Raw genomic sequence first — 12,502 nt, forward strand, 5'->3', positions numbered from 1 at the left:
GCCACCCTCTGAGTACTCCTGTGTGTTTTTAGAAAAGCACAGCAAAAGGTGTGCTAAGCTCCTCTTGGCCTTATCCACCCTCGGCCCTAGAATCAGTCATTTTTCCAAGGAGCCTTGTTATTTTTAGTGGTGAGTGAAAAGCCAGAATCTCGACCAATCAGCATCGAGGTGCTAGGGGTGCGCACTAACATTTCTGAAGGACCTTGTTAGGACTGGTTTCTTGTTCTACAGAAAGGACTCCTATCAGACAACGGTGGTTGTTGCCAGTAAATCGTCGCTTTTGAATACAATTGAAAATCCATGCATAATTTTGACTGCTTCGGCAGCTTAGAGGCATACTTCCCAACCTGACATACCTGGACACGAATTCGTAATGGTACCGATAAATCCGTAAGTAGATCCTTTGTCAGTAAAGAATGAATAAATTACCCTTAGCTCAGCGTGGTCTTCAATTCGGAACGATTTTAGTTTCGCTATTAATGGACTTGCCACTTCCAAGAGCGCGTAAAATTAAGCTTTTCAAATAAGTTGCTGTTTGCAAAACTGAATACTGTAATTTGCAACATTTTAGTCTCGTTCATCAGGAAAATATAGTTTCTCCCATTTTTTTTAGTCACTTGTTGGCTTGCAGCAGCTGGCAAAAGATGAAGTATGCGGTCCTCAATTTCTGTGTCTTTTTTTTTGTTGTTGATAAATTAAGAACCTCCGGGGCATCTGGGTAGTTCAGTCGGATAATCGTCTGACTCTTGATTGCAGCCCAGGCCGTGGTCTCACGGTTCTTGAGTTTGAGCCCCACCTCAGGCTTTGCAGTGACCATGCAGCACCTGCTTGGGATTCTCTCTCGCCCTCTGCCCCTCTCCTGCTTGCATGCGTGGCCTCCTTTTCTCAGAACAAAACCAAACCAAACAAAACACTAAAAGAACTTCCTACAGAAGTATAGTCAATGGCATGTTTTTTGGTTTTTGGTTTCGGTTTTTTCCCAAATAGGGTTAAGCATTAAAGGCAGAGGCCACATGTTATTTATCCTTGTCACCTTCTATAGTATCTAGCAGAACGTGGTTCTCAGCAGTAGTCGCTGTGCTTGGAGAATGCTGGCGTGACTTTGGCAAGGGACAAGAGTATATACTCCCATATTCTTGGTGATACATGCTGTCCCTGTTAGATCTCTGTATAACTGAAGGGAAAGGGGAAGGATTTGGGAATCACACTGGAATCACACTGGAATATTTCTTTTATTTTTCTTTTATTTTTTAATGTTTATTTTTGAGAGACAGAGTGTGAGCAGGGGAGGGGCAGAGAGAGAGGGAAACACGGAATCCGAGCTGTCAGCACAGAGCCCGACATGGGGCTCAAACCCACGAACTGCAAGATCACGACCTGAGCCGAAGTCGGACGCTCAACCGACTGAGCCACCCGGGCGCTCCTGGAATATTTCTTTTAAACTATGAATGGCCAGGGGCGCCTGGGTGGCACAGTCGGTTAAGCGTCCGACTTCAGCCAGGTCACGATCTCGCGGTCCGTGAGTTCGAGCCCGGCGTCGGGCTCTGGGCTGATGGCTCAGAGCCTGGAGCCTGTTTCCAATTCTGTGTCTCCCTCTCTCTCTGCCCCTCCCCCGTTCATGCTCTGTCTCTCTCTGTCCCAAAAAATAAATAAACGTTGAAAAAAAAAATTAAAAAAAAAAAACTATGAATGGCCAGATAGAGAAACAAAAATTAGTTGGCTCTGTTTGATCATGTCTCGTATTCAAAATAAACAACTGATAGGCTTGGGTAGATACCCTTTCGAACCTGGTACTTTGTCTACAGATCATCCAGCCTGAACGGGCATTTTCCTGAATAGGTGTCATAAACCAGAACTTCCAAAGGATGTTATTAGGTGGTGCCAGGCCCAGTCCGTTTGAAAACATGGTATGCTAGATGCTTCTCTTACAGATTCCTATTGCATATGAGCATATTAAAGATTTGAGATACCCCAAGGCATAGAAACACGTTTGTCGAATCTTTTCAGCCCAGCATTCCCCAAACTCACTTGAGCAGGGAGCATTGGTTGTGTACGTGTTAACAAGAAAACACTGGTAGAGATCCTGTGTTTTTTTGTTCAAGAGGTACTTGCTGAACACTAACTCAGCACAGGCAATGAAGAGATAAAAGGCTTTGCTCATACCCACAAAGAACTTCTGTAAAGACAACGTTTGAGTTACGTGAAGAGTCCTGTGACTGAGGTATGCCTAGGTTATTGTGGGAACACAGAGGGAGGCATGATCTTCCCCCGGTCTGCATCCAGAAGGATTGATTTGGAGTTAATACGTTTTTATTCACTTATTCCAAAATCTTTTTGAGCACATACTATAAGGCAGACCTGCCCTAGACCTTGGAGATTGATACAGCAGTGCGAGGGACCCAGTAGAGCCCTTGTCCTCTTGGGTCATACATTCTGGCGGAAGGAGACAGGCAGGAAACACGAGGAATAAGCACACGTGTCCGGTGAAGCTCAGTCAGTTAAGCGTCTGGCTCTTGGTCGCGATTTCGCGGTTCGCTTCGTGAGTTCGAGTCCCAAATCGGGCTCCGTGCTGATAGTGTGGAGTGGGATTCTCAATCTCTCCTTCTCTCTCTCTCTCTGCCCCTCCCCCACTTGTGCGCGCGCTCTCTCAAACGTAAAAAGAAAGTACGAGGCTACAATTATAACATGGTGGTAAATGCTAAGGAGAAAACTACAGCAGGGAAGGGCCAAGGGGGTGTGTGTGCCGCTAGTGTGGTGAAGTGATTGCAACCTTAGCTAAGGTTGCTAGAGACGCCTCACTTCGAAGGTCACAGTTGGGTACAGGCCCGGATGAAGCGAGGGACCAAACCATGTGAGTTTCTGGGACAAAAATGGTCCAGGGAGAAAGAACAAGAAATGCACCCCCCCCCCAAGGCAAGTATGATTGGCACGTCTGAGAAACAGCAGGAAGCCAGAGTAGTTGGGGGAGTGGAATAGGCGAGGGGGTGGCCTAGTGGATGAGGCCGGCAGGGTAGGTGGCGTTCATCACGTGACCTGTGGCTTTTGCTCTGGGTGGGGAGACAAAGGGCGGAAGGGTTTGAAAGCGCAGAGCCGGGGCGCCACCTGTGGGGAAGGGCCATGGGCACCCCAAGTAGTCCCTTCGGAACGGAGCACAAAGGGAGGGCACAGGTGAGGTGCACGGGGCCTCGTGTGGCCTGCCAAAAGGCCTGGATTCTATCTTGAGATGATGGGGGGGAGGAGGGACAGTCAGACCTTTCTTTCAGAAAGATCACTTGGCAGTGGTGTGATGAACAGGTTCGAGGGTGGGAGGCGAGCCTGAAAGCAGAAAAGAAAAAAAAAAAACAAACCAACAACTGTCTCTTGTTTAATTCAGGAGGGAAACGGGGAGAGTCGGAGCTCAGGGGCGCCGGGAAGAGGCAAGTGACAAGGTCTGGTGTCGGGTGAGCCGTAGCGGGAGGCAGCAGCCACGCATGACCCCGTTTCTGCGTGGGCTTCCCTTTAGGTGATTGATGCCTCTCCACACGGGGGTGCAGGTATGAGATAACGTGAAAATGAATTCCTGTGCGCACTTGCACAGCATTTTGGGGTTCTGTAGGACATCAACGTGGAGGTGTTCATGAGCCAGTTAGGCACACAAGTCCGGCACTCAGGAAAGGGTTCCGAAGGCAGTGAACACACGCTGATTCTGGATATCGCATCTAGTTACAGTGTTTAGAAATATGTAATTTGTGAGGACTTTATTTCATTCCCTTGCCTTTGTTGAAACCGTTTTGTATGTTGTGGCAATGGAAAGCGTTGGCAGAATTTTAAGCGACTCTAGAGGATCATACACTAGATAACAGACTTTAAGAGAAATGATTTATTGCTCAGCTGACATCAGTGGCCTTGGGGATCCCCCTTCCATTTTTGGCAGAGGGATGACTTTTTAGATACAGAATGTTTTTACTGATTCCTTTATTGCACTCATTTTTAAAGAGAAAGTTCCTCCTGTTAGGATAGTCACACTATGGGAATTTATGAAACTACTGCTTTTAGATTCACAAGAAATGCTGATCTGGTGTCTGGGAGTGACCATTTAGGCAGCAAATATTTTAGTCCCTTTAATTAAGTAAACAGGAAATTACCGAGTGGCTTATGGCCTGAAATAATTTGTGGAAGTTGCTAATTTCTAGGCAGGGACGTTCAAGGAAGTATATGATAAAATCAGGAGATTAGAAGCTAGAAGACCAAAGTTTAGTTCCATCTTTTTCTGCCACTTACTAGCCATGAGATTTGGACAGATCACCTTTCTGATGGTCAGGTTGGTCATCTGGAAAATGAAAGCAGTAACTCGCTACTGACCTCATAAGCCGATGCATTCTTTGAACAGGCGTTTGTCAGGACTCATTGGTCTAGCTAGGGCTGGGCTGCAACACTGAACAGACAGGCTTCGTTCTTATTCTCACATTTTGCAGCGTTGTGAATTACAGCAGGCAGTCTGCAAAGTGGATATCAGACTGTGTAAATTGTAAAGCACTATGAAAACATCACGGTTATTCTCGCTTTAAGTAAGTATTCTTTCCAGAAGAATTAAAATGAAAACCTTATGCTCTGTGAAAGATAGTCAGGAGAATAATAAGACCTACCACAGACTGGGAGAAAATGTTTGCAGAAGACATAATCTGATAAAAGGCTGTTGTCCATAATATACAAAGACCTCTTAAAATTCAATAAAAAGGAAACTAACAACCTGATTAAAAAATGGGCAAAAGACCTGAACAGACATCTCACCAAAGAAGATGTACAGATGGCGGTCACAGCACATATGAAAAGGTATTTAATATCGTATGTCATCAGGGAAATGCAAATTAAAATGAGAAAACCACTTCACACCTTTCAGAATGGCTAAAATCCAGAACACCGACAACACCAGATGCTGATGAGGGTGTGGAGCAACAGGAACTCAGATACACGGCTGGTAGGAGCGCAAAGTGATACCGCCACTTTGGAAGTGAGATCATGACCGGAACTGAAGTCCGACGCTTAACCCACTGAGCCACCCAGGCGCGCCCCGACTGCCTGTTTCGTATAAAAATAAACATATTCTTACCATACAGTCTGGCGGTCCTGCTCGTTGGTGTTTACCCAGATGAGTTGAAAACTTTTGTCCGCACAAAAACCTGCACACAGCTGTTTATTCCTCCCCACCAGACACGAGAAGCAACCCAGGCGTCCTTCAGTAGGTGAATGGATAATCACACTGTGCTTCGTCCAGACAGTGGGACGTTATTCAGCGCAAAAGAGAAACTGGCTGTCTTGCCATGAAAAAGCATGGAACCTGAAGTGCTTATTACTAAGCAAGTATGACTAATTGTAATTAATGACGGTTCCTACTATATGACATTCTAGGAAAGGCAAAACAAGACAGTAAAAATCAGTGGTTGCCAGGAGGTGAGAGGGGGTGGGGTGAGGGAGGTAAACAAGTGGGAGCATAAAGGATTTTCAGGGCAGGGAAGCCATTTTGTTGAAACTGTAATGGTGGATACGTGTGTCTTTCATGCGTATGTCAAAACCCGTGGAATGTATACCAGCAAGAGTGGACGGACCCTCATGGAAACTAGACTTTGGATGTCACGATATGTCACTGTGGGTTCATCAGGTACAACAAATGCATCACTCTGGGGTGGGATGTTGATCGTGGGGAGGCTGTGTGTGACCGGGTTAGGGAATATATGAGAACTTTTCTGTGCTCTCTGATAAATTTTCCTGTGAACCGGAAACTGTTCTTAAAAGTAAAGTCTTATTTATTTATTTATTTTTAAAGTGGTGTCTCTGGCAGAGAGAAGATGCAGCTCTGCCTCGCACAATCAGGATAGACGGTTATTAAGTGTTTGTTGAATGAATAAAGGAACGATGTTAGGATTTGGAAATTCAAGCAGGTACTTATTCCTGTCTTTTCAGAAATGTTTTTTATTACATTTTTTAAAAAGTGAGAGTAGTTGTGTCTGGCACTGATAAGGATCCATGCAGAAAAAATTAACTCAGAATGCAAAATAGTGATTTTTTGAGAGTGCCAGATTTTTAGAGTGCTTAGATTTCAAAATATGGATTAGAACAATTTAATGCCACTAGAGAATGTTAGGCACAGCGTAAGATACCTAATGTTTCTGATTGTGAACGAAGCGGAATCTTAAATTTAGAAACCCACGTGATTTATTTAATTCTCACAGGAAGTAGAAGGAAGGTTAAGTTCCTGAGATTCTATTTATACATAAAGCATGCAAAATGTGAGCAAATTTTTTCCCAACGAAGTTTAATGGGAACCAAGTTTCACGGTAACTCACGTAGCAAATGAGTGAACATTCCATAATGTCTTAAAACTTTACAACTTTGGGTCAATTTCAGATATACATGAATTTCCGCAGTACATTTTCAAAAGCTGTAAAGGCCTTTGACCGTGACACTTTAATTTTATAATCATTTGCACAAAATCCCACGTGTCGACAGTCCTCAGCAGTGGCGAGAACGTGTGAAGGCTGCCTCAGCAGTTAACAGACGGCCTTCTCCATTCATTCTCTCCTATAGGCAAACATGCTGAAGACATATTTGGTGAGCTGTTTCATGAGGCTAACAACTTCTACATCAGAGCAAATTCTCTTCAAGACCGAATTGATCGCCTCGCTGTCAAAGTTACCCAGCTGGATTCAACAGTGGAAGAGGGTAGGTAATGGCATGGAAGCAGCGAGCTAGAGGTGATGTTGACAGGACAGCAGTAATTAATTGTGGTGTCATCACTGTTTTTTCCTTGGGGTAGTGTACTGATACTTCATCGTGTCCTTTCTGGAGGAATATTAAGGGGGGGCGGGACCCCAACATTGGGTTACTTAGTAATTAAAAGATTCTTGTCTGCCTTATATATGCCATACTCTTTTTAAAAATTTTACACATAGAGTATTTGTGTTTAAAGGCTTCTTTGAATGAATTCGGTATTAGAAACCCTAATTTAGGTCATTGGTAGTTATTCTAAAGATACTCTCTTAGCCCAAACTCACAGAATCACTCAAAAGATGTGGTCCAACTAAGAGGGAGGGTGATACGGACACAGCATGACTGAGCGAAGGCTTCTAGCTGCTACGCTTGTTGGGGTTGATGCCTGTAAATAATCTTGGTTGATCCTGCTGATTGCACACCTCAAGAAATAGCATTTACCGAAGGCCTTTAGCGTCAGAGTTTTCAAATAAAGTCAGTATTGGTAAGCACCGTGTAGTTAACTGATCATCACTTTGAGGATTTACCATGAAATTGTGACAGTTTCACAATTAAAATTCTACAACTCCTCTTTAAAGATTTCACTTTCTGTAGCTTTCCAATGAGAGACTGAGGTTAGACTGGAAGAAAAAAAAAACTTGAAAAAAAGTGTAAGATGTGTCATTTCGTATTTACTTGAGGAGAACGTTCAGAGTAACCATTCCTGTGGTAGTTACCGTGTCTCGTTGCATTAAAGTGATCTTTGCATCTGCTTTTTCTACTAGACCTATAATAGTAGCGTCAGTAAAAGATGAACGTTTTATTTTATTTTTTTTAATGTAGCATTTTATGCAATTCATCCCTCCTCATTTATGTTCGGGGCTTTCCAGAGGTCGTTATTAAATTAGTGAATTCGAAATTTAACAAAAATGCAGAGCATTGAAATTTTAATATCCATGATGCACATTCTCTAGTCTGATTTTTACGATCGATCTTGTTTGAAAAAGGAAAAACCTGCATAGCTATGCGGTCTATTCAAATGAGAAATTTTATCATCTTAAGCCAGTCATTCATTTTTCAAATTGGTATCACAACTGATTTTTAATATTTATCCATCTGCCTTCAGTTTTGTTTTTCTTTTTTTCTTTTGTGGGCTCTTGCCATCGGAACACCAGTGATAAACCTTGGGCTGGAAAAGATTAATCTGTGCATTAGATTTCCTAAGATTTTGCAGTGCGTCTATCTCATATCCTCACAATCGTTTCCAGTCAAGATTTACCTGATTACTGTCCTTGGCATGGATGTTATAGTAGAAAAAAACATTTGACCAAGTTAGGAAATCTGTGTTCTATCTCAGGCCTACCTTTTTTTTGCTGGGTCACCTTGGAAGGGTCACTTAACACCGTCATGACACTCCCCTTCATCGGTCAAGTGGTTAACGGACCAGGTTGGCCAATTCAAAAAGTTGACGTCACAGTTAGATGAGTTAATACATGAGGTACGGAGCGTTGTGCCAACAAGAAATAAGTATAGTTAGCCCTGATTTTCTCACCCCTGAGTGTCGTTTTTATGTCCTGCTACTTAATTTCTAGGACTGTAGAAAAGCTTTGCCATCTTTCTTTAATATTCGCGTCAAGAAAACTTAATGCGCTTTTTACGTTTGTGTGTTTTTTGCAGACGTATTTCGTACATGTGTTACAATTCAACTGGTATTAACTGTTTGGATGTTTTTTTCCTTCTAGGATACCCAGATCTTTGCACTTACATGCCCGTTACACTCAACTGTATTCCTTGTGGTTTCTGCAAAGTGCTAGTATAAAGAACGATGCTCTAATGCTAGGGTCAAAGAAATAATTAGATCGCTACAGAAGTGGGCAAGATGTGATTCGACTTCATTTTATAGAGATAACTATTATTTATAAGAGGGAAGGAAGGCACAGGCTTTTAAACGAACAATAAAAACATGATTTTGTTACCCGAGGGGATATTTACGATTGTGTCTCCAATGATGCTTATTTCTGCACAGTGAAAAATATTTCTGTATAACTCAACTTGGGGGGCTTTTCTCTAAATAGTGTCACTACAGGATATCAACATGAAAAAAGCTTTCAAAAGTTCCACAGTCCAAGACCAGCAGGTGGTTTCAAAGAACAGCATTCCTAATCCCGTTGCCGACATTTACAACCAGAGTGACAAGCCACCTCCTCTGAATATTCTTACGCCGTACAGGTATGGCTTCGTGCGTTCCTGGTGCCGTTTTTAGTCTAGAGAAGCTGAGACAGGAGGGCAGTGCTGTGAAACTATTTACGCTGTGAAAATAATAATTGTATTATATATACAACAAAATTAGTTACTGGTACAGAACTGTTAAAGCGTTCATATTTGAAACTGTAGATAAGCTCACCGAGAGAAGCGTGAACTGTCGCGTTAGCTTTTGTATCTGAAGTAGACACCTGTAGTACCTATCTCCTTTTGTAGATATCTGAGTAGATATCTGAAGTCGTAGCGGACACATCGTATGGTATCGTGTGTGATGTTTTTCCTCATATCCAGAGTCAATTTTAAAGGAGCTGCCTAGTTCATGTACGATGTGGCAAAATGCCGGTCTCAGCATTTCAGCACTGCAGAAGAACATATTCCGTGGCAGTAGGGGTTTCTAAGAGGGAATAATATAGTCAAGGAATTAACCCGTTACTGTCAAATGGTAGGACACATTATTAGGACCAGACTTCTGACAAAAAAGACTGGAGAATCAATGGCGAAGAAAATGAATATTAAGAAACTGAAAATGCTGTTTAAAAACACCTCTCCTAGCTGTTACCACATTCGTGTTTTCTTTCCATATTCTGTCACCTTGTCTCCCATCTCCCTTACCTGCAGACCTTCTCATTGTCCCTCATTGCACACAGCTTGTTCTTCTCCCACACTTACCCTGCTGGTGAACTCACTCCCTCACAGCACAGGCTGTGGTAGGGGTGGTCTTCACTGTCCTCAGGATTAGCTCCGCTGGGTGGCGTTCTTGACCGAGGAGGGAGTTCTCTGCTTCCGGTGCCGCCATCTTGGTTGGGCCTTTGGTGCTTCTCAGAGAGTGCTCAGACGTTTTTTGGTCTGAATTCCTGTCCCTTCTCAGGGTCCAAAAGGAGATGTTCGGACCCACCCTCCATTGAAGCTCTGCTAGTAAAGTAGCAGTTCCAACTGCACCCCCTTCTTTTAGCACAGACAGAAAGATTCTCTCAAAAAAGAAGTCCTAGAAATCCTTGGAAACTGTGATGGGAGAGGGCCAACCTGTCACAGTTTTCTGGGAAATATGTCTGCTTTTCTGGAAGGTCTAGCACACGCGTCTAAAAATTGATGGTCTATATGACTAGTAGTATTGTAAGCCTAATGTTTTAACTTGTGATTTTGCTTTTGTTCATAGGCATTTTTCTGCGGCAATTTCAGTTTCACTTAGCACTGGAAGCCCTGAGGGCGGGCCTGTTAAAACTTTCCTAAGACACCTCACTAAATATTCTAAAGGAAAGAGCCCATAAAACTCAGTGAACCACTTCTATTTGATAAATCAAGATCATGATTAGATAATTTGTGGTGACAGAAAAATTCTAATTATATAAAAAATGACTTGTATATATTGGATGTGTGCATTCAGTTTTAGGGAAAACAAAAATGTCTCTGACTTTTTAATAGTGTGTTTAAGAAGAGCAGTGCTGGGGCGCCTGGGTGACTCAGTCATTTAAGCGTCCGACTCTCGATTTCGGCTCAGGTCATGATCTCACTGTCGCGAGATCGAACCCCACATAGGCCTCTGCGCTGACAGTGTGGAGTCTGGGATTCTCTCTCCTTCTGCCCCTCCCACCCCTCAAAATAAATGAATAAACTTTTAGAAAAATAGAAGGGGCGCCTGGGTGGCTCAGTGGATTAAGTGTCTGACTTTGGCTCAGGTCATGATCTCACAGTTTGTGGGTTCAGGCCCCACTTTGGGCTCTGTGCTGACAGCTCGGAGCCTGGAGCCTGCTTTGGATTCTGTGTCTCCCTCTCTCTCTGCCCCTCCCCTGCTCACACTCTGTTTCTCTTTCTCTCAAAAATAAATAAACATTAAAAAAAATTTTTTTTAAAGAAAGAACAGTGCTGACTCAGATGTACTTTTTGATAGTAAAATAATATTTGTGGTATATAAAATACTAAATAAAGATTGGTATTATATGAGCATTTCGATGTGACCAGAAAATGACGTATTCACTTGCTGTAAACACAGGATATTGCTGCTTATATTCTTGTGTATAGATTACTGTTTGTTTACTTACACGAGCTTCTGCCTTCATTAAAGTATTAGCTCCCCTCCTAAAAAAAAAGTGTGGATTTTGTATGTCTTAAATTTTGCAGCAAGTTACTGCTCAGTTTTTTCTGTATCTTCGTCTATATAGAAGGCCTCGTATCTTAGGGAAACATATATGTTTCACAATAACGTTCTTAATAAAATCTCTATAATGGAAGTCTCATACCCGTTAGGAAACTTGGGGAGGAAGCGAATTGCCATGGTTAGTGATTTTCAGACAGTTGAACGGGCCAGAATAGCCCCTGTAGGAACTTGGGCCTTAGTTTGAGATGATGAGAAGTTCAGCAGGAGCAGGAACTTCAAGGACAGGCAGGGTTTTCCCCTGGACTCATTCAGTTAGTTTTCTTTGACTGTTTAGGCAGAAACTTTTTTTTTTTTTTTTTTTTTTAATTCAAGTTACTTAACATACAATGTAGTCTTGGTTTCAGGAGCAGAACCTGGGGATTCATCTCTTACATATGACACCCGGTGCTCATCCCAGCAAGTGCCCTCCTTAATGCCCCTCCCCCATTTAGCCCATCCCCCCACCCACCTCCCTCCAGCAACCCTCAGTTTGTTCTCTGTAGTTAAGAGTCTCTTATGGTTTGCCTCCCTCTCTTTTTGTATCTTCTTTTTCCTTCCTTTCCCCTATGTTCATGTGTTTTGTATCTTAAATTTCACGTATGAGTGAAATCACAGATACCTGTCTTTTTCCACTGACTTATTTTGCTTAGTATAATACACTCTAGTTCCATCCATGTTGTTCAGCATAAACTTACACTCCTCTCACTGTGCCTCATTTCATTTTGCTTTTATCTGTGCCTAAAATGACTTGTTGAAACACTCATTTGAAATGTAAATGTTCTGCTTCCTCTTGAAGGTAATCTACAGGCCAAATACTTTATGATTATTTTGAGCGTTACTGTTGATTTATATTACACCTTGGGATTTGTATTGGCTTTATGATAGGTGAATAACTCCTATAAACACCCGGAATATTCTTTCAGACCACAGTAGCAGGACTCGAAAATGAAATGCCACGAGTGAATTCTCTTTGTGGATTACTTCTACTTGTGTCACACTTACACACCTTGAACACGTTGCTTCTTTCCAAATTGAATTTACAGATATTGGGCCAACCTGATGTAAAAAAAAGGGATAGCATACTTTCTAATTTAAAAAAAAAATTTTTAATGCTTATTTTTGAGAGACAGAGAGAGAGAGAGAGAGAAAGACAGAATATGAATGGGGGAGGGTCAGAGAGAGAGGGAGACACAGAATCCGAAACCGGCTCCAGGCTCCGAGCTGTCAGCACAGAGTCCGACGTGGGGCTCGAACTCACAGACCGCAAGATCATGACCTGAGCCGAAGTCGGACGCTTAACTGACTGAGCCCCCCAGACGCCCTGTGTACTTCTTAATTTTTATCCTAATAATATTGAAACTCCAGAAAAGAGGTGAATAT

At 42.6% G+C, this 12,502-nt stretch overlaps 1 protein-coding gene across 10 annotated transcripts in view; it reads left to right on the plus strand.

Annotated features, from left to right (window-relative positions):
* The window catches only part of WASF3 (WASP family member 3), a 135,805-nt gene that overhangs the window by 105,691 nt on the left and 17,612 nt on the right, over window positions 1-12,502 (plus strand). For all 10 annotated transcript variants that reach the window (XM_045461601.1, XM_045462362.1, XM_045462032.1 and 7 more), the window contains 2 exons: window positions 6,565-6,699; window positions 8,802-8,955. In XM_045461601.1, the coding sequence (XP_045317557.1) occupies window positions 6,565-6,699; window positions 8,802-8,955 (289 nt within the window). The remainder of the gene's footprint in view (window positions 1-6,564; window positions 6,700-8,801; window positions 8,956-12,502) is intronic.

Source organism: Leopardus geoffroyi, chromosome A1, assembly GCF_018350155.1.
Source record: "Leopardus geoffroyi isolate Oge1 chromosome A1, O.geoffroyi_Oge1_pat1.0, whole genome shotgun sequence".
NCBI lineage: Eukaryota > Metazoa > Chordata > Mammalia > Carnivora > Felidae > Leopardus > Leopardus geoffroyi.